At 31.4% G+C, this 26158-nt stretch overlaps 1 protein-coding gene across 16 annotated transcripts in view; it reads left to right on the forward strand.

The window, feature by feature from the left end:
• Positions 1 to 26158, forward strand: part of LOC145292181 (MAGUK p55 subfamily member 7-like) — a 752193-nt gene that overhangs the window by 711434 nt on the left and 14601 nt on the right. For all 16 annotated transcript variants that reach the window (XM_080138452.1, XM_080138454.1, XM_080138453.1 and 13 more), the window contains 2 exons: positions 5959 to 6045; positions 19088 to 19174. In XM_080138452.1, coding sequence (XP_079994578.1) covers positions 5959 to 6045; positions 19088 to 19174 — 174 coding nt within the window. The remainder of the gene's footprint in view (positions 1 to 5958; positions 6046 to 19087; positions 19175 to 26158) is intronic.

Below are 26158 nucleotides of genomic sequence, written 5' to 3' on the forward strand. Positions count from 1 at the left end.
TAACTTTTTAAGTATACATTTAGAGTCAACTATAAATTGATCAGAGTTGTTGAAGGTTATGATTGATTGTTTTTATGTGAATATTCAAGCCTCTGTCCCATTGTCACAATGTTGCATCCCAATACTTGTTCAGATACTTTGTGCTCTGAAAAACTTGCTGCACTAGTGCCTTCTATCAGAGAAAAATGCTATTCCAGCTGATTGATTTCATCAGCACCGTTGAGCCTGACGGGTTCAGTTTATAAACTCAGCTGCATCCAGATTTCATCCGATGATAATTTAAGTGTAGATAATTACTCTTGATTTCACACAGAACATGTAAATTTTTTAGCTTTGTAAGAATTGAACATAAATATCCCTGACTGATCCAACAATCAGCAAAATCCTATTCCTTCACTGTAGATCTCCAGATGCTGGAAGGCTTTGTATTCCAATAGTTTCCTTCCTCTAGCTGTTAGCCTTTAGAATTCCCTTCCTGCTCACCATTTTATTAACTGCACCAACATGTAGAAATTTAAATGTAAACAAACATCTTGCTGCACAACTCCCTGCTTAAGATGATGCCCCTAGATATTGAACTATAAGAGTTTTTTCCTTTGTGATAAGTTTTTTTAGCATTATCTCTCTTGTATATTGCTGTTGGTTATTGGTTGGGAAAACAAAGATGGCAGTTTGGACAAACGGGTGTGTGTCCATGACTGGATTTATATAATGAGTAAATGACTGGATTTATATAATGAGTAAATGACTGGATTTATATAATGAGTTGGTAGCAAAAGTTGTCTTCTTGCATGTGATGAGAAATTATTTTGTTTAGAAAATGTTAAAGCACATTTAAAAGAAAGATGGCTTCTTTTATAAAACGCCCACCTATTTTATTAAACGAAGGGGCATATGTTGAATAGAAGCAATATATAGTCGTATGGTCTATATTTATAGATTTATTTAAATGGAAACATAGGTAAGCAAAATTTTTGTCACCGCCACAAAATATAAAGGAATGTGTTCAATATTTAGCAATGACAGATATCAGTTGAGCAAATAAATTGAATGGAATTATAGACAAATTGGACGAAATTTACGGGATGAAAACACGATGGCATATTAAAGAGTTTAATTTCTACAAAATGGTGGTCAGAATTAATAATAATGAATTTTTAGTGCAATGTTAATTTTTTTAATAAAAAACTATGGAAATTTATTGTTATTCTGGTAGAAAGAGTATGGATCTTTTTTATTCTGAATGCAACTAATGTATCAGATGAAAATAAAAAATGGAACAATGTTAGACTCTGCCTGTTCACAAACTGTTGCTGGAGAAATTTGGCTTAATTTTTTTTTTTATACATTAAATGAAAGAGATAAGCAGTTAGTAGAAACTTAAATCTAACAAAACATTTTGCTTTAGATATGAAATGGGGGTAAAAGTTATTAAAACAGTTAAATGAGTGTAAAAAGGTGTCAGAGGTTATATTGCAGCTGATATCATTGGAAATGATTTATGCCCGTTATTAACTTAGAAATCAATAAAAACTGCAGGAATATTCTTAAATTAAAAAAGAAAAACAACAGCTGTCACATTTTTGGCTGACATATTAAATTGCAAATAACGACATTTTGACACTTTCACTAAGTAATATGCTTCCGGGAGTTAAAAACGCACCAAACTTAGTGTTACATTGTGAAACCTTAAAAGGATGCTCTAGAGTGAGAGGCTGAGAAATAACTGAAGCAATTTGCTCAGGTATCTAAATAGATTAATAGCTGTGGTTAGAGGCAATAAGGCATTACATCAGATCAAACATGTTTATGGTTTGTGTTCAGTTCGCCAGAGGTTCAGAAAACGCCCTCCTCGACCAGTTGTAGTATTGGCTCATAGTAACAGATTTAATTACAGTATATGATTGGATTTTTAGGAATATTTCTATAACCAATGTTGGATTTTGCATCAAATTGATACATCCACTTGATATTCTGCTGCCAGATTGATTAAAACCAAATGGAGCAAGGAAATTATTTGCAACATATATATATTTTTTTTCTTTCTGTGAATAACTTGTTTTGGAACTTCTAAGCAGTTTTTAAGTGATAATGGTTTAATAATGAGGCCTATCGAAAGTCCATTGGTACTGTGATATGTTGCAATCTCAATTACTGAAGTAAAGGAAAAAATATTAATGAAAAATGTGAGTCATAAATAACTTTGTAGATAGTAAGAAAACTGCATTTCAGAATCATCTGTAATATAAATCTCACCTGTCTGTTTAAATGTATGTATGTACGTACGTATGTATGTATGTTTGTATGTCTGCCTAAAACTATTGACAGAGGCAACCGGTTTTCATGAGGTCAGTATCCTTTTGAAGCTCGACCCTTCGGACGACAAATATAAAAAAATTGGCCAAAATCATTAATTACTTCACTCTCAATTGGGCAGTTTTCTACAAGGAGGGTCAGTTTTTTCGCTGACATTTTTTGCAACTCATTCAAACCTTGCATCAACAACGCTACATGAAAGGCATTATTTCGACCGCCTGTGACGTCACAAGATAAGACTGTGTTTACTCTAGCATATTACGGGTTCGAGCCTGCTTACTGCTTTTTTTTTTTTTTTTTTTTTTTTTGCTTAACCAACACCCTTACACATACCTCCACTTTCTTTTCCAACTTTGCGCCATGGGTTCGAACCTGCCTACTAAAATTTTTTTTCTTTTTTTGCTCAACACACACCTACAAACGCCCGGGCAACACCTAAGCCTAGTTCTGAATATAGTTCAAATGAAATTGTATTTGGGTCAAATATTAACCTTTCAGTTTTGAGTGATCAGTTACCTGCATTGGAAATTGCAACAACCACCGATGTGGTTAGAAGACATTTAAATGCTCTACATGCAGCAAGGAAACGTTTCATGGAAGCCGAATCAAGCAAAAGAATTTAAAGAGCTTTGAGATCTTATGTGGATGAAGAATTTGTGGCAGGTGACCATGTCTATTACAGAAGATAAAACGACAAAGAAGATGGATGGGTATTGATCAGACATGGGAGTATTTTTCAGGATTTAGCCATGTCACTTGATAAAAGTAGACAAGGAATTGCAAAGTCCAAGGAATCAAGAAAATACAAATTCTTCAAATGAAATGATGAAATCTTGAAGACGAAAGACAATATAATAACGATTCTAATAGCAATAGAAAGAAGGTAAAAGATGAAATTGTAGAATATAAATTGAAAGGAAATGATAAGTGGAAAAGAAATCGTTATGAGCACACAATTGAAGTCAAAAGGAAAATACAAGCATTGGCTAAATATAAAATCAGAAGCAGAGAATGAAAATCCTCCTTGTATCAATGGAGGTCATGTTGATCATTGGAGAGAACTTCCTCAACTTCTGAACAAGAACAAAAAGATGTGATTGATGCAAAGAAGAGAGTATTGGAAAATTTGGAAATCCATGAAGTCTATGAATGAGGTATATCAACAAGATAGGTGATATCAGAAAACTGTGAATGACAAAAAGATAATGTTTCACATGGTGATGAAGAAGGTTCCCATACTGAAAAAAAACATTCTCCAATATTTAACTGTGAGGTTATGCATCTTGTATTGTTAATAGCTCCAGATATAATGTGGGAAGTGGAGAGTTGATTTTGCCTCAGCATTTTTGCAGGATAATAATCATGAGTTAATTTGCTTGAAAGAAATGATGAACATACGATAATGTAGCGTTTCTTTGACATGATGCCATGGGTGACCTGATAGGTGGTCTTGCAATAGATGTAGATGATTTTATATTCTGCAAAATTATCTATTCCAGAAAACTGTGATTACAGAATTGAAAAATATATTTACAATTGGACAGCATGAAAATGGAATATTTAAATTTTGGAGATTGAATGTTAAGCAAAAAAAAAATGGGGTTATTATAGATCAAATTCTATATGCTTCAGCTATATCACCAATAAACAAGGAGAGATCATTAAGAAAAAATGATGAACGGAGTCAAGATGAGAAGATAGAGCTAACGAGATAAACAGGTCAAATAATGTGCGTATCCACCCAGATTCACCAAAATGTATCATTTTGTGTGTAGAACGAATAATATTGGAAAATCTCAAAAAGTGAAGTTAATCATTTAGACAAATAACACACTAATAAAGTTAAAATTAAGGAAAAGTTTCATATCTTGTCCGCATCTTGTGAGACCTTTGGATTGGAATATTGTTTGTTGTTCAGATGCCACATTCACGAGGTGGTTTTATCATGTGGCAAAATAAACCAAATGACTTTTACATTTACATTGTAAGAAAAAGTCTTTTATCCTCAAAGACTTGTTCACAGTGAAGCAGTTGATGCTGGCATATAGATAGACAGCATGCTTTAAAAGATATTCCGAATACCAAGATCGCATGAAGTTCTTTATAAAATGAATAATGTGTCTGTTAGAGACTTTAGTCATCAAAATTTGTGAATGACAGCGTGTGAGAATCTCTGGTAGCGACTTTAAATACAATTACACATTACTTAAAACTTCTACTCAGTTATGGCTGACAGAACAAGAGCATGCTATTTCAGTCAATTAAATAAAGGATCCTATTCAAAATTCTGTACAGATTCTCAAGTTCAACAGAAAATTTCAAGTGTAACAAGATACACCTGAAGAAGGTCGGAGGTTACATTTACTGAAACATTGTAAGAATAATACTCAAGATGAGAGTACTAGTCTGAATAATCCAAATACAATCCTCATCTCAAAAATTCAAAAGCATAACAATTAGTTGATCTCAATTTTAAGCTCTGTGAGAAACGGGATGAAATAGCTATTACAAATCAAAACACTGTGACATTTTGTATTTAGCTGTATTTTTTGGATAGATTATGGAATTGAATTCCTGTGAAAATTAATATGATAATATATCAAACATATATTGTGAAACTTCCAGGTGGCAGGAAAACAAGTTTAACCTTAGAAAACAATCGACTTAATTAAACATATTGTGGAAACACTCAATCTCAGTTGCCTCAACCAATGGGAAAAAAGTTTGCCCTAGGAACCGAACACTTGTTGGTGTTGCTTACATAAACAAGAATCAAAGCGCACCTGCCAGTGAGGGATTCAACTTGGCAAACGAACTTATATTGGTCATAACACGGCTATACAGACTTATTGCGGACTACTACATCTCGCCATGGCTTCTGATATCTCACCAAACAACACAAGTCACGGATTACTAAATATATTAACAGCTTAAACGATCTCACAAACTCATTCACACACAAGTCCATGCATATACTGTCAAATCAGCACTTTCTTTGTATAGATCCTTTGAATTCTTCATTTTTCATTCTCTACTTTTGATTGTTCCATCAAGATGTAAATAAATTGATATGTTATGTATAAATGGACTTTATTACTTTGGATAATGCCTTTTTCTTCTACACTATCAGGATTTTCAAAATCAGAAGATATTTATAACTGCAAGTAAAAAAAATACTGTCAATACAAGTTCAAAGTTCTCAAAGATTTTATTTATTTGCAGACTACCATCCTCATCTTTTTATAGTTGTTTAACGACGTTTCGACCAACTATTCATCTGACCTTCATCAGGTTGCTAAAAAGATATTCAGAATCCCTAGATTGCCTGAAGTTCTCTATAAAATGAATAAGATGTCTCTGTTAGAGACTTTAGTCATCAAAATTTGTGAATGACCTGACGAAGGCCAGAGGAATAGTTGTCGGAATCATCGTTAAACAACAACTATAAAAGATGAGAATAATAGTCCGCAAACAGATAAAATATATAAATTACTCATCTCAAAGGAATTTCAATAATAATAATAAATAAATATTAAAAATAAATATGTTATTATATATTCTAAAAACTTGTTTTTGAGTTTCTGAGGTTTCAAGTCCGCGACTAAACTGTGCATCCTTTGAATTATGTTGCTCATATTTTAGGTCATCTCAGTCCATGCAGAATTAGTCCTCAGATCCCCAAGTCCAAAAAACTGAAGAAGACCATGTATCATGTGACACAGAATCAAGGTAGGAATCAAAGAATACAATTCCAAAACTCTTGTAAAATGCATGAAGTTATTATATGTTCATTTGCATGTTCTTACCGACTTGCGTTTGTTGAATATGCATGCCGTTGAAGAAATTGTTTCAGACCAAAATTGAGCTGATAATAAACATTTGCTTTTGTTTTGTAAACTAAGAAACATGCCATTCAAATGTGTTACTGGAGGTTTACTAGATTAATGCAGATAAAAAATATAAAAACTGACTCACCCACTAATAAAACGAATATCCTATCATCAGATTTAAAAGTTGATTATGTTTTAGCATCATTTTTTTATAACCTTATTTGAATCGCATGAAATATAATTATATTGAAATAAGTTTATCCAAGATTAATAAGTAGAACATCAGTTCCATTGATCCGTTTGTACGATGGTGTTGCTTCTTTAAAGTTGGTAATAATTAGCAGCAGCATTGAAATTCTAAAGTTTTCAACCAACTTGAATGAAGATTTCACAGTTCGCTTGCTGCTTTCAGTAAATAGCTAAAGTTAAATCCATACATACTACAAAATTCTTACATAATGAGCTGAATAAATTAAACATTAAATTCTATTAAGCATTATTATAGTATATTTTATAAGAAAAATAACAGTCGTTTTCAATTCAAGAAATAATACAGGTAGTAGTAAATGGTACTAAATCGACAAATATCAGGTTTAATTTTTTAAAATATATACTATCTTAATAGCAGTTAATAATAGAAAAAAATAATTCCACAATACAGTTTGGCATGTATGCGCATGTCTACATCTTTTCAACGGGAAGTTTAGTCGTTATAAAACTTATAACGCATATAATAACTGTAGTTTGGTTTTGTGGACGAGTACAAAATTCCATGGATTATGATAAACATTGTGTACAACATATTTGTGTGTTGCAGTGTAATGATGTACTGTGACGTAATGTACTCGTTCATTCATTTGAGTAGTTGTTCAAATTTCATTCTTGTTTCACTTGTAGTAGTCATGGTTTTTTTTTTGGGGGGGGGTTAAATAAAAAACAACTAACTTCAATTGGTCTGTAATAAAGTCAAAATATTCAAGTCTTTCACACTTTATCATAAACAGTGCAATAAAACAGACACTTATTAATTAATTAATTAAAATTAAGTCAATCATTTAGAATTAAAGTTTTTGTTTATAGCTTTTAAGAATGAACAAAAACTAAAGCAAATTATTAAATGATGAAGGATTCATTATGTGTCGTAATCATTTTGGAAAACAAGATTGTTGTGAGCAACTTGTCCATACATAGCAAACCAAAGAGCCACTATTCCTCTTAAAATATGTGTTGCGTTATCTTGGATTTGAAAGGAATTATAAGTTTCTGTCAAGTAAGCAGGCAATTAATTCCGTAATAAACTGTTCACGACTGAATAAATTAAATTCAGCAATTAAAAGGATTGGCAAAACATGTTGTACACCATTTCTGATACAGGCAAAAATTTGAATGCGCTGCGTTACAGTATTTCCTTTATACGCCAGTTTTTGTGCGAATTTAAATCGTAATGTTTTTATGGATCACAAAAAAGAATAGCTGCTTAACAACAAGGCAAGAAAGAAATGTATCTTTATCTACAATACTTTACGATTTGGTAAAAGTATTTTAAAATATATCCTTCCATAAGACATTAATTAGAACTTAGATTTAATAAATGGAGTAAGTTCAGAGAACTTTTGTTATCATTAACCAGCAGAGCATTATCACTGTTATCCAAGGAAAGTGTCTATCAAGCATATGTATGCAGTGTAATAATGTATGGAAGTAAATTCTAGCTAATGAGAGTTGAGGAAATGCATTGCATGGAGAGAAATAATATGAAAATGATACAATGGATGTATAATGCACATCTTAAAGCCTGAAGACCCCAAAGGAATATTAAGGAGATATATGCAGAGCAGGAGATTTCGATGATATGGTCACATTGAAAGAATGTATGAGAGTCCCTGGCTGGGTAGATGTAGAATAATTAAGGTGGCCAGTCTAGTTAACAATGGAAGGAAAACATGAGAGCAAGTGATAAAAATGCACTTGAGGGAAAGAGAGATACAGACCTGGCCAGAAATAGGCCAGTCAATTTCTTAAAGCTGTCCAACATATGCCAGCTTGTAAAACAAACATTAAACTGATGATGAGGAGAGGGGAGTAGAGTCACAAACGAAATATTGCATGGTTTTTCATTTGTTTGTTGTTTATCTTGTATTTATGTGGTAATTTTTCAATCCTTATTTTATCGCCTTTAAATAAAAGATGTATTTTATCACCTTTAAATAAATGATGTATTTTATCGCCTTTAAATAAAAGATGTATTTTATCACCTTTAAATAAAAGATGTATTTTATCGCCTTAATATAAATGTATTTTATCGCCTTTAAATACATGTATTTTATCGCCTTTAAATAAATTATGTATTTTATCACCTTTGAATAAAAGATGTATTTTATCGCCTTTAAATAAAAGATGTATTTTATCACCTTTAAATAAAAGATGTATTTTATCACCTTTAAATAAAAGATTATTTTATCACCTTTAAATAAAAGATTATTTTATCACCTTTAAATAAAAGATGTATTTTATCGCCTTAATATAAATGTATTTTATCGCCTTTAAATAAAAGATGTATTTTATCACCTTTAAATAAAAGATTATTTTATCGCCTTTAAATAAAAGATGTATTTTAAATAAAAGATGTATTTTATCGCCTTTAAATAAATGATTAGTTTATCACCTTTAAATAAATGATGTATTTTATCACCTTTAAATAAAAGATATATTTTATCGCCTTTAAATAAATGATTATTTTATCACCTTTAAATAAAAGATGTATTTTATCGCCTTTAAATAAAAGATGTATTTTATCGCCTTTAAATAAAAGATGTATTTTATCGCCTTTAAATAAAAGATGTATTTTATCGCCTTTAAATAAAAGATGTATTTTATCGCCTTTAAATAAAAGATGTATTTTATCGCCTTTAAATAAAAGATGTATTTTATCGCCTTTAAATAAAAGATGTATTTTATCGCCTTTAAATAAAAGATGTATTTTATCGCCTTTAAATAAATGATTATTTTATCGCCTTTAAATAAAAGATGTATTTTATCGTCTTTAAATAAAAGATGTATTTTATCGTCTTTAAATAAATGATTATTTTATCACCTTTAAATAAAAGATGTATTTTATCGCCTTTAAATAAAAGATGTATTTTATCGCCTTTAAATAAAAGATGTATTTTATCGCCTTTAAATAAAAGATGTATTTTATCACCTTTAAATAAAAGATGTATTTTATTGCCTTTAAATAAAAGATGTATTTTATCGCCTTTAAATAAAAGATGTATTTTATCGCCTTTAAATAAAAGATGTATTTTATCGCCTTTAAATAAAAGATGTATTTTATCGCCTTTAAATAAATGATTATTTTATCACCTTTAAATAAAAGATGTATTTTATCGCCTTTAAATAAAAGATGTATTTTATCGCCTTTAAATAAAAGATGTATTTTATCGCCTTTAAATAAAAGATGTATTTTATCGCCTTTAAATAAAAGATGTATTTTATCGCCTTTAAATAAAAGATGTATTTTATCGCCTTTAAATAAAAGATGTATTTTATCGCCTTTAAATAAAAGATGTATTTTATCGCCTTTAAATAAAAGATGTATTTTATCGCCTTTAAATAAAAGATGTATTTTATCGCCTTTAAATAAAAGATGTATTTTATCGCCTTTAAATAAAAGATGTATTTTATCGCCTTTAAATAAAAGATGTATTTTATCGCCTTTAAATAAAAGATGTATTTTATCGCCTTTAAATAAAAGATGTATTTTATCGCCTTTAAATAAAAGATGTATTTTATCGCCTTTAAATAAAAGATTATTTTATTGCCTTTAAATAAAAGATGTATTTTATTGCCTTTAAATAAAAGATGTATTTTATTGCCTTTAAATAAAAGATGTATTTTATCGCCTTTAAATAAAAGATGTATTTTATCGCCTTTAAATAAATGATTATTTTATCACCTTTAAATAAAAGATGTATTTTATCGCCTTTAAATAAAAGATGTATTTTATTGCCTTTAAATAAAAGATGTATTTTATTGCCTTTAAATAAAAGATGTATTTTATTGCCTTTAAATAAAAGATGTATTTTATTGCCTTTAAATAAAAGATGTATTTTATCGCCTTTAAATAAAAGATGTATTTTATCGCCTTTAAATAAAAGATGTATTTTATCGCCTTTAAATAAAAGATGTATTTTATCGCCTTTAAATAAATGATTATTTTATCACCTTTAAATAAATTATGTATTTTATCGCCTTTAAATAAAAGATGTATTTTATCGCCTTTAAATAAAAGATGTATTTTATCGCCTTTAAATAAAAGATGTATTTTATCGCCTTTAAATAAAAGATGTATTTTATCGCCTTTAAATAAAAGATGTATTTTATCGCCTTTAAATAAAAGATGTATTTTATCGCCTTTAAATAAAAGATGTATTTTATCGCCTTTAAATAAATGATTATTTTATCGCCTTTAAATAAATGATTATTTTATCGCCTTTAAATAAAAGATGTATTTTATCGCCTTTAAATAAATGATTATTTTATCACCTTTAAATAAAAGATGTATTTTATTGCCTTTAAATAAAAGATGTATTTTATTGCCTTTAAATAAAAGATGTATTTTATCGCCTTTAAATAAAAGATGTATTTTATCACCTTTAAATAAAAGATGTATTTTATCACCTTTAAATAAAAGATGTATTTTATCACCTTTAAATAAAAGATTATTTTATCGCCTTTAAATAAAAGATGTATTTTATTGCCTTTAAATAAAAGATGTATTTTATTGCCTTTAAATAAAAGATGTATTTTATCGCCTTTAAATAAAAGATGTATTTTATCGCCTTTAAATAAAAGATGTATTTTATCGCCTTTAAATAAAAGATGTATTTTATCGCCTTTAAATAAAAGATGTATTTTATCGCCTTTAAATAAAAGATGTATTTTATCGCCTTTAAATAAAAGATGTATTTTATCGCCTTTAAATAAAAGATGTATTTTATCGCCTTTAAATAAAAGATGTATTTTATCGCCTTTAAATAAATGATTATTTTATCGCCTTTAAATAAAAGATGTATTTTATCGCCTTTAAATAAATGATTATTTTATCACCTTTAAATAAAAGATGTATTTTATCGCCTTTAAATAAAAGATGTATTTTATCGCCTTTAAATAAAAGATGTATTTTATTGCCTTTAAATAAAAGATGTATTTTATCGCCTTTAAATAAAAGATGTATTTTATCACCTTTAAATAAAAGATGTATTTTATCACCTTTAAATAAAAGATGTATTTTATCACCTTTAAATAAAAGATGTATTTTATCACCTTTAAATAAAAGATGTATTTTATTGCCTTTAAATAAAAGATGTATTTTATCGCCTTTAAATAAAAGATGTATTTTATCGCCTTTAAATAAAAGATGTATTTTATCGCCTTTAAATAAAAGATGTATTTTATCGCCTTTAAATAAAAGATGTATTTTATCGCCTTTAAATAAAAGATGTATTTTATCGCCTTTAAATAAAAGATGTATTTTATCGCCTTTAAATAAAAGATGTATTTTATCGCCTTTAAATAAAAGATGTATTTTATCGCCTTTAAATAAAAGATGTATTTTATCGCCTTTAAATAAAAGATGTATTTTATCGCCTTTAAATAAAAGATGTATTTTATCACCTTTAAATAAAAGATGTATTTTATCACCTTTAAATAAAAGATGTATTTTATCGCCTTTAAATAAAAGATGTATTTTATCGCCTTTAAATAAAAGATGTATTTTATCGCCTTTAAATAAAAGATGTATTTTATCGCCTTTAAATAAAAGATGTATTTTATCGCCTTTAAATAGAAGATGTATTTTATCGCCTTTAAATAAAAGATGTATTTTATCGCCTTTGAATAAAAGATATTAATAAATATAAAGTACAATTAAAAAATCTTCAAATTATTTCACCAAAATGCCTCAAAATATGTCTTTATGAATGAAAAGAGAATAAAATAGTTGGAAATATCACATTTTGTACAACATTTAATGCTGCTGAAATTACTGCAGTTGGCACAATGACCATATCTTCAATAAAAGTATTGAGTGAAAAGGATAGTTTTGCAGAAATGTATGCATAGAATTGTTATGCTTAACTAAATTTGTTAGATTACACCGGGCCAATACCGGGTAATATTGCTGATAATCGATTTACGAAAATAAACTATTATTATTAAAAAGTTTAAATGTGAGATAACAAACATTATTATTATTTTGTTAACTGTTATGTAGAAAAAGGTATACAGAGAAAATGTTTTGAAAGAAAGGAATATTTAATTAAAATATGTTAACTTAGAAAAAATAAGAAAAGAATGTGGTGGAAATAAACAATAGGTTTTCATATCTAAAGATAAAAACAATAAAACTGGGCCAGAGAAAACGTGACTGATTAGTCACCCGATTAGATCTTTGTGTAGTCGAAGGACGTAAGCACAAAGGATTAGTTTAAATATATATAAACAGAGTTAGTTAGAGAGGGACGAGACTTGCAAGTCGGAAGAAGTCGCTCTTATGACGCTAGAAAACAGCATATTCCCAGACAGCCAAAATGTAAACAGAACATTGTAATCTCTAAAGATATCTGACTGGAACCAGAGAATAAATGGTGTTATATATAAATATAACGATTCTGTCATGTCGTCTTTGAATAACCAGGTATGTGGTTATTTGTTGTTTAAAATGAATTGTTTTACATGTCTTGAACTATTGAACATCCCATCATTATTCGACATTCTAAAATTTACACACAGTTTATTATATAGACCACTATAATATACACTGTTCGTCATTCATCAAAGAACTTGTCTCCCTCTCGTACAAGCAATTGTTCCCCCCCCCATCTGTAAACATATTGTCGATACGTCCACATCGTAATTTGTGTCAGCATCACACCACAAGTTATATGTCTATAAAATTTAGCTTGCCACTGACAACATAATCATCTGCACTATTTGATACAACAATTATATACATAGAAAATATATACACCCGTTACATACATAATATACATCCCTCCAAGTTATAACAAACCTGACAATCCAACATGTTCAATTTTCTACTTAATAATACAACAAATTGCCAGTCATTTAGAAACAAAGATTCACTGGCAGTTTGAAGAAATAAATTGCTCATAATGCTGCTGCTGATGATGATGATAATGATATGTGGGGGGGATAATAATGGAAGAAGAGGTTGTGTGAATGTCTGTGGCCAAAAAAAATTAAAAAAATAAGGGCACAAATGTTATACTATTTGATGATAAAATCATAGTTGGAGGCTTTTGAATAGAACTATTTCTATGGTAGTCACATCTTATAACGAGGGGGGAATTATGGATAAGATCTTCCAAACAGATCCATAAAAAATAAAATTAAATGCAAATGATTAAAAAAAAAAAGAAAAAAAAAACAGGACCATTTTAGCACTGTTCTTGCATATTTATTAGAAACATAAAATGTCGAATTCTTACTTTATTAGGTTAATAATATTAATCTTAACAAGTGAGAATTTAATAGTTAACATTTTTATACAAGAAATATTTGCTATAATTGCTGTTTCTCTTTTTTTCTTCAGTAGATTCAAGAGACATTGAATCATATTTTCTAATGGTTTACTTAGTTTCAACAATTAAAATACTATTTGCTTTTAATATCAGATGAGTGGTTTCTGATATTTTATTTTAATAGAATTATTTAGTATTTAGACATTGGAATAAAGAAACATTGTTAGAATAAGTTAATTTTTTTTTTATTTAATACAGGGTGTTCGAGATAAAAAAACAACATGATCAAATTTATGTTTACATTTCAGAACTATTTTGAAGTATTTAATAGCAATGTTTTAATGTTTCTTTGTATTATTTAGGAGTTTGAGATCATAGGTGGCTGAAAAGCACTAGAAATAATTTGCGTCATAATTCATGCTGAATTAAAAAAAAATTCTAATCTTAACTGCAGCTCAGTGCTTGTTGATTACCAAGAAGGCCGAGAGATGGAGAATTGTGACAGATGTAGAAGCAATGGTTAAGGTTTATAACAGGCATCCTATCTGTGTTTATACAATGAAATTTATCAAGAAAAGATCTAGGCAAGAGAAGTGAGTGTCCAAGTGTTGACTATGAAGAAAGCATTAAAGATCTTTGCTACTTACCATAAAAATGGTCACAAGGGCCTAGAGAACTGCTTTACAAAAACCAAGAAACTCCTTAACGAGGTGAAATAGATAGTCAAGCTAGGGATGATCCGGTTGTTCTCAAAACCAATTGCACAACACAGAACAACAAGTGGCTAGCTTACAGTTATCACCAAATCTAACATTTTATGAATACCAAATTCCTTCAAGTTGCAATGGTTTTTGGGTTTCTAGTAAAGACTATTCTGCTGACTTAGATGTTCAAAAGAGGACAGACTCAATTAAGGTGACTATATTAGTCAAAGGCTATATGTGTAGCTGCAAGGCTCCACTTTGTATCACACTTCCAGGAAACCCCAAAAGTAGCTGTCTGAGAACTTCTACAGCTTCACCAGTTCCAATATCTGCTCCTCGTACCAACTCATTTGATTGCAATTATATAAAACAATGTGTGGGTTGCATGATAAGGTTTCAGGTCCAACCTGGACACTGATGAAAACTCAGTGCAGTTTCAAGTTTTTACAAGTCTTTCAAGTTATTTAGAAAAATATCTAAGAAATACATTTTGAATTTTGAGAATACATTTATTATTGGCCAAGATATAACTTTTTTTTTTTTCTAAAAATTGTAAAATTTGTCTTGAACAACTTATACAGTAATGAAACCCCAAAAAAGTTTTGCTTAAAACAACATAATTTCTGCCATCTTCCCAAATGTTAATGCATTAAAATCATTGCATGCGATTTATCATCAGTTGTTTTGTTGTTTTTTTTTTGTTTTTCTTCCCTTTGGTGTTCAGATATCTGCATGTCTGTAATCTGCAAGAAAAAGAAGCATGTCATCAAAAATTATTGTTCTCAAATTCATATTTGGCACCAAAAATATCAAGAATTTTAAAGATATTTTGTGACAGCCATTTTTATGGAGTGAACTTTTCATATCTGGAGATGACAGGTGAGCGATGAAATAAAAAGAATTTTTTTTCATTCTAGATGTTTTTGTTTTTTTTACTAATCCCATTATTTTCTTTGAATGAATAATTGTTTTAATATTGGCTTGAAAAAGGTTCATTTTGCTGTTTTGTATTGAATGTAATATGCACGGCTGGCATCAACCTCTGACAGCACCATAAATTTAGGATAAAATTTTCAATTAAGGGGAAACTAATGTATGGTTGGAGCAGGATGGTAAAAAGAAGGTGGATCAGAGGGAGGTAATGTTAGGTCGATGGAGGTAATAAAAATGATTGGTTATTTTCATGAATGTGGCTTTATTAAGGCCACAAGATGAAAATGATGTTCTCAACAGGGGTTAAAAGCAATATAGTTACGAGTTCCTTCACCAGCAGTTTATCAAAAATCTCAGGAATGCTAACCCGAAAGGTTCACAATTCTCTTGCACTTGATATGTGTTTCTGCAAATGATTGAAAGTTCCAAATAAAATACCAGACAAATGTTTAATGTGGATGCAATAATTTTTATTTACATTTAAGTACAAAGAAAATAAATAACAAGGAATGGATCATTGCATCCTTTTCTACCCAAAGAATGCAGCATTTCTAAAGGTGTTAGATATTTTCATAGATTTGCTGTGTATCACAACAAGATAATTTTAACAATTAACGTTTCCATCCTAATATGGAGATGATACATTATTAATACATTAACAAAATGATAAAGTATACGAAGGGAAGTCAAAAAGTTTTACTACAAAGTCATCTTCTAAATTGCAAATCTTTTGTGCATACAAATACAATTATCCATTTTTGTCTCAGCAGTTAGGGTTTTGAATTGTTCTTTTTTTTGTTTTTTTTTTGTTTTGTTTTTTTAACAAATATTCAAAAATCTTTAGGAACAAAATGAAATATGAATGGGGTAAAATCAGGGTTGTTGCATGGATGAGTTTCCTAACAAAATCCTCATAGAATGCATTTCTGCATTAATTTTTTTTTTTATTCTTTTAAACTCTCATTTCCTAACATCATAGTCATCACGTTTTGTCCAGCCAAATCCATCTGAATTTATTGTTTTCATTGGCTCTCACTTTCTGGATCACATTGATAAATAAAAGTTTTGTCTCCAAATATAATTTGTTACATAAAATATTTTTCAACTTCAGTTTGTTAAAAGGGCCCACGGAAAATGGCAGTCGTTTGAGTCAGTAATATTCACACAACACTTGTCAGCCAGTGAGCTTACAGACAACAAGAGGTTCATGCAAAATTGAAAATAATAAATCATTTGACATTTCTATGATTTTAACTTATTAAAAGTGTCAATTAACTTGAGCCACATTGTGTTTCATTTCTTGAGATTAATGTCCATCCCTATCTTGGATCATTTTTGAAGCCATCTCTGCTTATCTAAATGCATAATGCACCTATAAATTGTTTTCACATGAGGGGCAGCATCCCCATCAACTTGTTGAATCATCTGAAAAAGAATTCCACTCTAGTTCTGTGAAGAATTTGATATTCAATCACTCAATTAAAAATCATGTTTTCTTTCTTATGCTGCTAAAAAGATATCATTTTTAAAGACAGCATAATAACACATCTGCTAAACTAGTAAATGAAATTGTAGATATAATGTTTGTAAATATTTAAATCTTTCTATTCGGGTGATTCCATGCACTTGGGATATATTTGGCTGTTTTTGTTTTTTGGGATTTTGGGGGGGAGAGGGGCACTTTTGTTGATGGCGAATAAATATTCTTACTAAAGAGTTTAAATTTTCATAGAAAAAATAATTTTCTGATAAAAAAAAAAACTTGAGTAAACAAAACCTGATTAAAAGAGATAATTACTGTTGAAGTATGTCCAGTTTATAAATATACTATAATACCCGTCCCAGAAGAGGTAAAATTAATTTCTCAAACAAAACAGTTACTTACCACTTTTATATCCCCTTACAAAGATTAAAATCAAGATATAATGATAAAAAATCTTATGTCTAGAATCCTTATCCTAATTTGAATCAAAATTCATTACATGATTTCAGTGACATGCAGAGACTTTTTCAGGGCAGGTGCTCAAGAAAAACAGTGTCTCGGTGGAGCACACGCCTATGAAACATTCCTCTGGAAAGGACACTTTTAAAACAGGAGTAAAAGGAACAGGTGCTTGGGTACATTTAGTACTCCCCCACCCCACTGTCCGTTCATGTCTCTACATGATTTTGATTCTAGAAAAAGTTTGAAATTTAAAGCTTAAGCCTAAGGAGTCTTATGGAATTAATATTCAAAGAATCTTGCTTTATTGGTGTCTAATAGATATAGATCAAATTCAATGCAAATCTGAACTATTTGAATTTTCAAATGAGAGATTGCACCCATATTATGCTCTATAAAACCCCTTTAAAACACTCCAACGAAACTGAAATTTGTGGAGTATTTGTTAATTGATGTTTAATACTCATTGTTAAAATTTCACAAAAATCAGAGGCATCTGAATTTTCATCCCCTTTTTATTCCCTTTGCATAGCTTATATTTTGACCCCTTACATGTAGCAGTTGTGTTTCCAAATTCAAAATGATCGGTTAATTAGTTCAGGAATTATTTCTGTTCATACAAATTTATAATCATATCTAACTGGCTCTGACGAACTACTAGCCCTTGTACCCCCTTAATTAACCTGACAGGCAGCAAAATCCCACCCCTGCACTGTAGAGAACCTTAGATGCCAGATAGCCTGCTACGCAAACAGTTTCTTCCCTCGAACTGCTAGACTTTGGAATTCCCTCCCAGGTCTCTGCTTCTCTAACTGTAATAACACGCAGTTCAAGTGTTTGCTCAACTCGGTTATCTGGCATATTTCTCGAGCCATTTAATTGTTGGCTTACTTCCGGAGTTTTCTAGACGGTGATAGCTGATTCGGTATTCCCGATAAAACATATTCCAATGGATATTGTAATTGGAAGAATTTATCACATATTTAATTATGGAGACATTCTTCGATAAATTATTATTATTATTGCTATTATTATTATTATTATTAAGATGATTACTATTATTATTAGTAGTAGTAGTAGTAATTTGGGGAGGGCGTAAGAATGATAATACTTTTTAAATAAAAAATGTTTAATTACTTTTAAGAATGTGTCACATAAAAAAAGACGTTGCAAAACACATTCCTCGTCCATCATCTTAAGTGGAGATCAGTCAATTAGAAAAGGTGAAATAATTAGATTAGCTTCTTAAGACAAAAATATAGAAATTAATTCTGTGTTTACAGTCATGATTTTTTTTTTTTTTTTTCCAGATTCTTTTAATGTTTCAACAAGTTTGTAGAATTTACTTTGAAATATCTTTAATTATACAAAAGAACATAAAACTTAGGCTAATTATTCATTGAAAGGATTATGGAATTTTAAAACAGATATAAATGGACGCGTGGTGCAATGGATAAAGTGCTAAATAACAATTAGTTCTGATTCTCAGTCTTGTGGTAGTTGAAGGTTCAATCCTCAGTACAAGTGATACAAAGAATAAATTACTTAATATATAATAAACTTTTACCCGGTCATGGCTGATGGAACAAAAACAATTTACTTCCATGGATTAAATTAAATGATTAAGTTCAAAATGGCATAAAGATTTTAAAGTTCAATAAAGATACCCAAGTTTAACAAGAAGTATCTGAAGAAGGTTGGAGGTTACATCATCCAAAACACTGAAAATAAGAACAATAGTCTGAACAGTACAAAATATCAATCCTTATCTAAAACGTTCCGAAACAAGAGATATACAAGTTTCTTTTTTGTTTTCAGTATATGATTCAGAGGAGATCATCACTTATGAAGAGGTACAGCTTTATTATCCTAAACCGGAGTTCCCACGGCCTATTGTTCTTGTGGGTAAGTCCTTAAACTGTCTTTTGTTTTGTTTGTTTGTTTTAGATAAGTTTTTTTTGTGAAAAAGGACATTTATCAATTTTAGTATTAATTTTCTCAATTAGACAAAACAATTTGCAGCGACCACTACATATAGCCGGAACAAATTTCCAGCCCGAACATTTTCATAGCAGTCATCATTTTCAACGCTCACATGCATGAAGAACGCACAAGCACACAAAGTCATGATGTGACTACACGCACACATGGAACAAAGGAACTAAATTACGTTTCCTCGCATAGAGATATTGGCTGGAACATTCGAGAAGATCTATTATATAAATCTCACCTGTCTGTTTAAATGTATGTATGTTTGTATTTCTGCCTAAAACTTTCGACAGAGGCGACGGATTTTCATGAGATCGGTATCATTTTATAGCTCGACCCCTCCGATGACAAATATCAAAAAATTGGTCAAAAACATTAATTCCTTCACCCTCAATTGACCACTTTTCTACAGGGAGGGTTTTTTTTTTTTCACTGACATTTTTGCAAGTCACTCAATGCTCGCGTAAACGACGTCACATAAAAGGCGTTATTTCGACCGGCCATAACGTCACAACTACGGTAGCCTCATTGATAAGAGCATTTGTTTTTGTTCCCCTCTTTTTTCTCTGGCCAGTTACTCGAGACTGCTTACTACTCCTCACTTTTTAAAAAAATTTTCCTTTTTTTTTTCTTTTTTTTTTTTGCACTCGCAATTTTCCTTTTTTTTTTTTGCACTCGCAATTTTCCTTTTCTTTTTTTTTTTGCACTCGCAATTTTCCTTTTCTTTTTTTTTGCACTCGCAATTTTCCTTTTTTTTTTTTTTTTGCACTCGCAATTTTCCTTCTTTTTTTTTTGCACTCGCAATTTTCCTTCTTTTTTTTTTGCACTCGCAATTTTCCTTTTTTTTTTTTGCACTCGCAATTTTCCATTTTTTTTTTGCACTCGCAATTTTCCTTTTTTTTTTTTTTGCACTCGCAATTTTCCTTTTTTTTTTTGCACTCGCAATTTTCCTTTTTTTTTTTTGCACTCGCAATTTTCCTTTTTTTTTTTTTGCACTCGCAATTTTCCTTTTTTTTTTTGCACTCGCAATTTTCCTTTTTTTTTTTTTTGCACTCGCAATTTTCCTTATCTTTTTTTTTTTGCACTCGCAATTTTCCTTTTTTTTTTTGCACTCGCAATTTTCCTTTTTTTTTTTTGCACTCGCAATTTTCCTTTTTTTTTTTTGCACTCGCAATTTTCCTTTTTTTTTTTTTTGCACTCGCAATTTTCCTTTTTTTTTTTGCACTCGCAATTTTCCTTTTTTTTTTTGCACTCGCAATTTTCCTTTTTTTTTTTTTTTGCACTCGCAGTTTTCCTTTTTTTCTTTTTTTGCTCAACCAACACCCTTACACACACCTCCACTTTCTTTTCCACCTTTGCATCACGGGTTCGAGCCTGCCTACCCACTACAACTTTTTTTTTTTTTTTTGCTCAACACACACCTCCAAACACCCGGGCAATGCAGAGTACCCCTTCTAGTCTATAATATAAAATCTCATCTGTCTGTTTAAATGTATGTATGTATGTTTGTACATCTGCCTAAACAGAGGCGACGGATTTTCACAAGATCAATATCGTTTTGAAGCTCGATCCTTCCAACGACAAATATCGAAAAAATGGCTGAAAACATTAATTTCTTCATCGTCAACTGGGCACTTTTCTACAAGGAGGGATCGCTTTTTTCACAGATATTTTCGAAAGTCATTCCCTCTTTTTGATTGACTAGCCTTAATTTAAACATTCGCCACTTCCGATTTGGCGATGGACGCAACAGTAAAGACGTCACTTTTTTTTTTTTTTTTTTTTTTTTTGGCATGTTTTTTTTTTCCTCCTTCCCAGTACGGGTTCGAGTCTACCTGTCTACTATCACTTTTTTTTTTTTTTTTTTTACTCAACACATATCTCCAAACACCCGGGCAACGCTGGGTACCCAGGCTAGTCTCTATATAAAGATTTGCTACGAAAAATCAAATCAGTTTTTCTCTTGTTTTCCCAAAAACTGGATGTCCAGATTAACTCTGTCACAATGTAGGCGCTAAAATCCACCGTCTTGAATTTATGCGCCAAGCACATGAACCTTAATTCTCATTAAGGAAAGTTATCACATCGAACGAGAATTTAATTTTTTTTTTAACAATTTCATTGCGAACTACTATCCTTACGAGATGAACACAAACACTCATGATTATGGACTGTTATCCTATAAAAAAAACTAATCACATTAATTCCAAACCGCGTGTGATACTCTGTACTTAAAAATCAGTCATTTCAACCCTCACGCTACTTTCACAAAATCCGCACCTTGATAATCCTGCATTACGAACACTCCACAAAAAAAATCACTTATGTTGGAACAATTTAAACTAATATTCTTAACACGTAAATAATGTTATTTATTTTATGTTAATACAATGATTTCGAGTCCTTTGTCGAGTGTCGTTATTTTCCGGAGTTATTTCTATATTTTTATTCTTATTGATGTGAGGATGTGCCTTGGTGAAAACCTATTAGTTGGCGATCTCGTTAAATTAACGGTCCCGTGGGTGCACTCCTACTTTTGACTTCAAGAAATTTCAGCACCTGCCACCTTTGTCCTAAAAATTGATAAATACTGATCACCGAGTCACAACCTTACAAATAGGACTCCGCGTAGGTTCCTATAAATTATATAATTTTTCACATTTAATATTCAGTTTACTGCGGGGGGGGGGGCTCTGCCTAATGAATGTAAAATCCTATAAGATATTAACTTGGGTTCTTGCTACTTAGATAACCACGGCCCTAATCAAGAACAGGTTCATCCCACAATCGGTTGTTCACTGTGATTTGCCTGTGGTATAATAGTTTTAAGACTTGTGTGCAGTATTGTGCCTTAAGTGACAGAACTCACTTCACATACAAGTGGCTCTGAATTTGACTCCTGAGTTTGAATGTGTCCTACAGCGGTCATGGCGTATGTGGGCTGTATATGAATAAGCAAATACGGCACTCACCCTAAGACAGTGTATAAACGTGGCATAGTTATGTGGGAGTTATGACACAACTCAGGACCGTGGAGATCACGGAGAGATGGAAAAGGAAGACAAACAAAAGGTTCTTCTCTGCAGACTGGCATCAGTGGAAGAGGTTATTTTGTAGTGAAACGCTAAAAGAATCATGGTAGCACAGACAATCGTGTTCTGTCTGACAGTGATTCCTCAGTTGACACACTGCTCGTCTTTCTCTACTCTAGCAGTAAAGTGTATAGGTCAATGTCAAGTATTACGGTGCTTTCTTTGAATAAAGATCATACTTTAATGTATCAACTAGACCATCAGTGACTCGTTGGGTCAAGATTTTATATAGTGTTAAATATCTCTCTCTCTCTCTTTCAATATATAAGAACAAGTAGTTAATAAAACATGTTAAAAACATATTTAATTTTAAAAAGGAAACACTAAATAAGTGGATAGTCCTTAATCCGTGGAGTTTCAAAGAAATACTTTCCTTCTCATCAGAGAGTAGGATTTAGCAAAATGCGGGATCGGATTTTGCTTGCAAAATATTTAATGAAACTACAAGTAAGTCATAGATCTTACTTGATAACAAAAAATGAAGCAGAGGGAATAGGGTGAATAAAAAAGTGATTTCATGTGAATGGATAGTAAGGTGAAGGGTAAAGTATCCAATGACGGTAAAATCCAAAAATGCAGAATCCAAGAAAGTTAGTAAAATTTCCATTCGCACAAGTAAAATCCAAGGGAATCGTGTAATTTGGATCATTTTCCTCTCACATCATTCACTTCACCTCCACTACTATCAATTGTGACATCATCCAGTGTGCACAGAAAAAAAAAAAAGCAAAATCTACAAAGCATTATGAATATAAGATAAAAAGTCTGTGAATCTTGCTTGTCTTTGTGCACACTGGATTTATCATAAAAATGTGGGAAAAAAAAGGAAGAAAAAAGTAGCGGGTGGAGGTGAAGGGCTTAAATATTTAAAAACAAGACAAGAAAGAAGAAGAGTGGTTAAAAATAATTATTATCAAGAAAGAAATATATATTTACTCGAGAATGGATCCATCCATAACCCTTGAGCCCCTGGATAGGCATAGGCCATCTACAACTTTTGTAGATGTTTTTGTAGCGAGGAGTTCTTTTTACAGGGTGAGGGTGCTGGCCCCACGCCCAACCTTCCCAGAAGGTACATACAGCACCTAGCCTTCCCAAATGGTCACCCATCTGGTACTGGCCAGGCTCAACGTTGCTTAACTTCAGTGATCTGGCGAGAACCAGTGTGTCAACGTGATTGTGCCGTACCGAGAATGGATGACATTACAAAATTAGCTTATTTTCTTGTAAAGTCTTGATTATCAACCAACATCCACCTTAAAAAATTATATGTTTAATAATATAATAATGAGTCATGAATGCCTAAGTAATTATTGAAAACAGTTGTATGCATTCCACTTTTAAATTCTAATTACTGTATTGATTTTTAATGAATCATTAACAGCTTTAGCCAGTATTGATGGACATCAAATATGTTAAAACATCTAGATTTTTTTTTTATTTAACTTCAGTAAGTTTTAAGATATCAAGGGAGCTAACTCCTCCTGGAGCTAACACTTGATTCTGTTATGATTTAAATTTATATCCGAGGGCTCTTTTAAGAATAGATGCTGTTCCCTTTATGGCTGCTATTTGTATCTCGTTACAGCTTGGTCTTCCAGGGATTGCTTCTAAGTATTTATGAAGGTTTTTTTTATTAAACCAGTTGCTCCTATCACAACCGGTATAATGTTTATTTCTTTCAGAGACCATGTGGTTTTTAGATCATTTTTTAGGTCCTGATATTTTGTTATCTTTTCCCGTTCAGCTCTATTAAGGCCAAAATCATTGGGACTGTGACATCGATAATGAGCGCAGTTATTTCAGGCTTGTTCATATTACAATATCTGGTTTGATAGCTTTGTCTTTATGTATCTGCCCGCCTGTATGTCTTTGTCATAGAACACGATCACTTTTCCATTTGATGTTATCGGTGGTGGTTCATGTTCCCAGATGTTCGTTGCTCTGTCAAGTTGCATCTCTCCACAAATCTTCCAATGGAGGTACTTACATACTTTGTTGTGACGGGCAGTGTAAAGGCCATCTGCCAATAAGATTGGACATGCAGACATTAGGTGGCTTGGGCTCTCAATTGCTGAGTGGCGAAACCGGCATTGGCCATTTGCTTGTAGGCCGGCCATTGTTTTTAATCCATTTGTGAATAAGCCCTGATCTTGACTGGCTATAATGAGATAATGAGTCTTTCCTCATCAAATGGAAGTCTCCCGCTCTTGAGCCATTGGAGTGAAGCATCTTTGTCTATATATTCCTGTTTAAGCTCCTCTAGGAACTTTCTTGCTCTTTTATGTTGTTCCCAGTGTGTGTGTGTGTGTGTGTGTGTGTGTGTGTGTTACTAAAGCTGTGTGAATGCTTGCATTTCGTCACTGTGCACATTGGATGAGTTCACAAAAGAAAAATGTAAATGAAAGGTGAATAAGAAAATTAGTAAAAGAAAGCAAATTACATAAACAATTGAGAGGAACAGAGAGTGAGGGAGAAAAGAGATGAGTAATAGAAAAAAAAAACGCTTATTATAAAGAAAGATTTATATACTTTAAAATGAGAATGTCCTAAAGGATAAATAGTAGATTTGGACAAGTTTTGAAAAATAATGCTTATTTTGTGACGTTCATGTCAAAGTAAGAAATTATATAATCTATATATATAAAAGGCAAAATGTGTGTAGTGTGTGTGTGCACATTTTTTGTATGTCCGGCAAAGGCTTTTGGAGGGAGGGGGCGCTCGGTTACTGTTTCTTAGAAATTTTTATATACTCACTAGATTATAATCTTTATGATTTATGAAACGATATCATGTGTATTTTTTATTTGGCTGACTTTTACATACTATTTTTTTTTTTGCACTATTTTTTTTACTCTCCGCGTGTTTGTTTGACTTTTCCATATATAAGCGAAACTGAATCCGTAGCAAACCAAGCTTCCTGGCACTCGTGCTGGGACGTCCAGAAAAGCAATGAACTTTGATCAATATGGGCAAAACCAGTCATATCAGACAATTGCTATTCATTTGGAACCTCCCCTTTTTATGGGGATCTAGTTTTCCCCAACATCTTGAGGAAACTGGCTTGCAGCCAAAGCTGTGCATGATTTCATTCCCATATGACGTGATGTTTGACCTCATTATATTTACGCACCTGTTACTTGACTTTTTAATCATTTAATTTCAACCATTCTCAATTCCGCTGCCATCGTAGCGTCGCAGTAAGTTATCAGGCTATTCACCTCAAGGCTTGAGCCTACCTGCCTACCAAAACTTTTTTTTCTTTTTTACACCTACAAGCACCTGAGCAACGCCGAGCACCCCTGCTAGCCTATAATATAAAAGCGAAAATCTGTGTGTGTGTGTATTTTTTTTCATATATCCACCAAAGGCTTGGGGGGGGGTCGCTTGGAGAGGGTCAATGTTTCTTAGAACTTTTTATGTACTCCCTAGATCATAATATTTCCAATTTACGAAACGACGTCGTCTGTATCTTTTATTTCAGCGACTTATGTTACAAAATTTGCGCTGTGATTTCATTTCTCTACTATAATGGCATGAGGTTTGACCTAGAATACCACACGTTATCGTTCGTTTAACCACCTGCTTTTTTAAGCATCATGGTAAGTTATCAGGCTATTCACCTCAAGGCTTCGGGTTCGAGCCTACCTCCCTACCAAAAAATTTTTTTTTTCTTTTACACCGGCAAACACCCAGGCAATGCCAGGCACCCTCACTAGTCTATGAAGAAAAAAGGCAAAATGGGCATGCACGTTTGTGTATGTCCGCAAAAATTTTTTTCCGTTGGCCTTCTCGACAAGGTTACATT

The sequence above is a fragment of the Euprymna scolopes genome, chromosome 13 (assembly GCF_053919585.1).
Source record: "Euprymna scolopes isolate OS-2025 chromosome 13, ASM5391958v1, whole genome shotgun sequence".
In the NCBI taxonomy this organism is placed as follows: Eukaryota; Metazoa; Mollusca; class Cephalopoda; order Sepiida; family Sepiolidae; genus Euprymna; species Euprymna scolopes.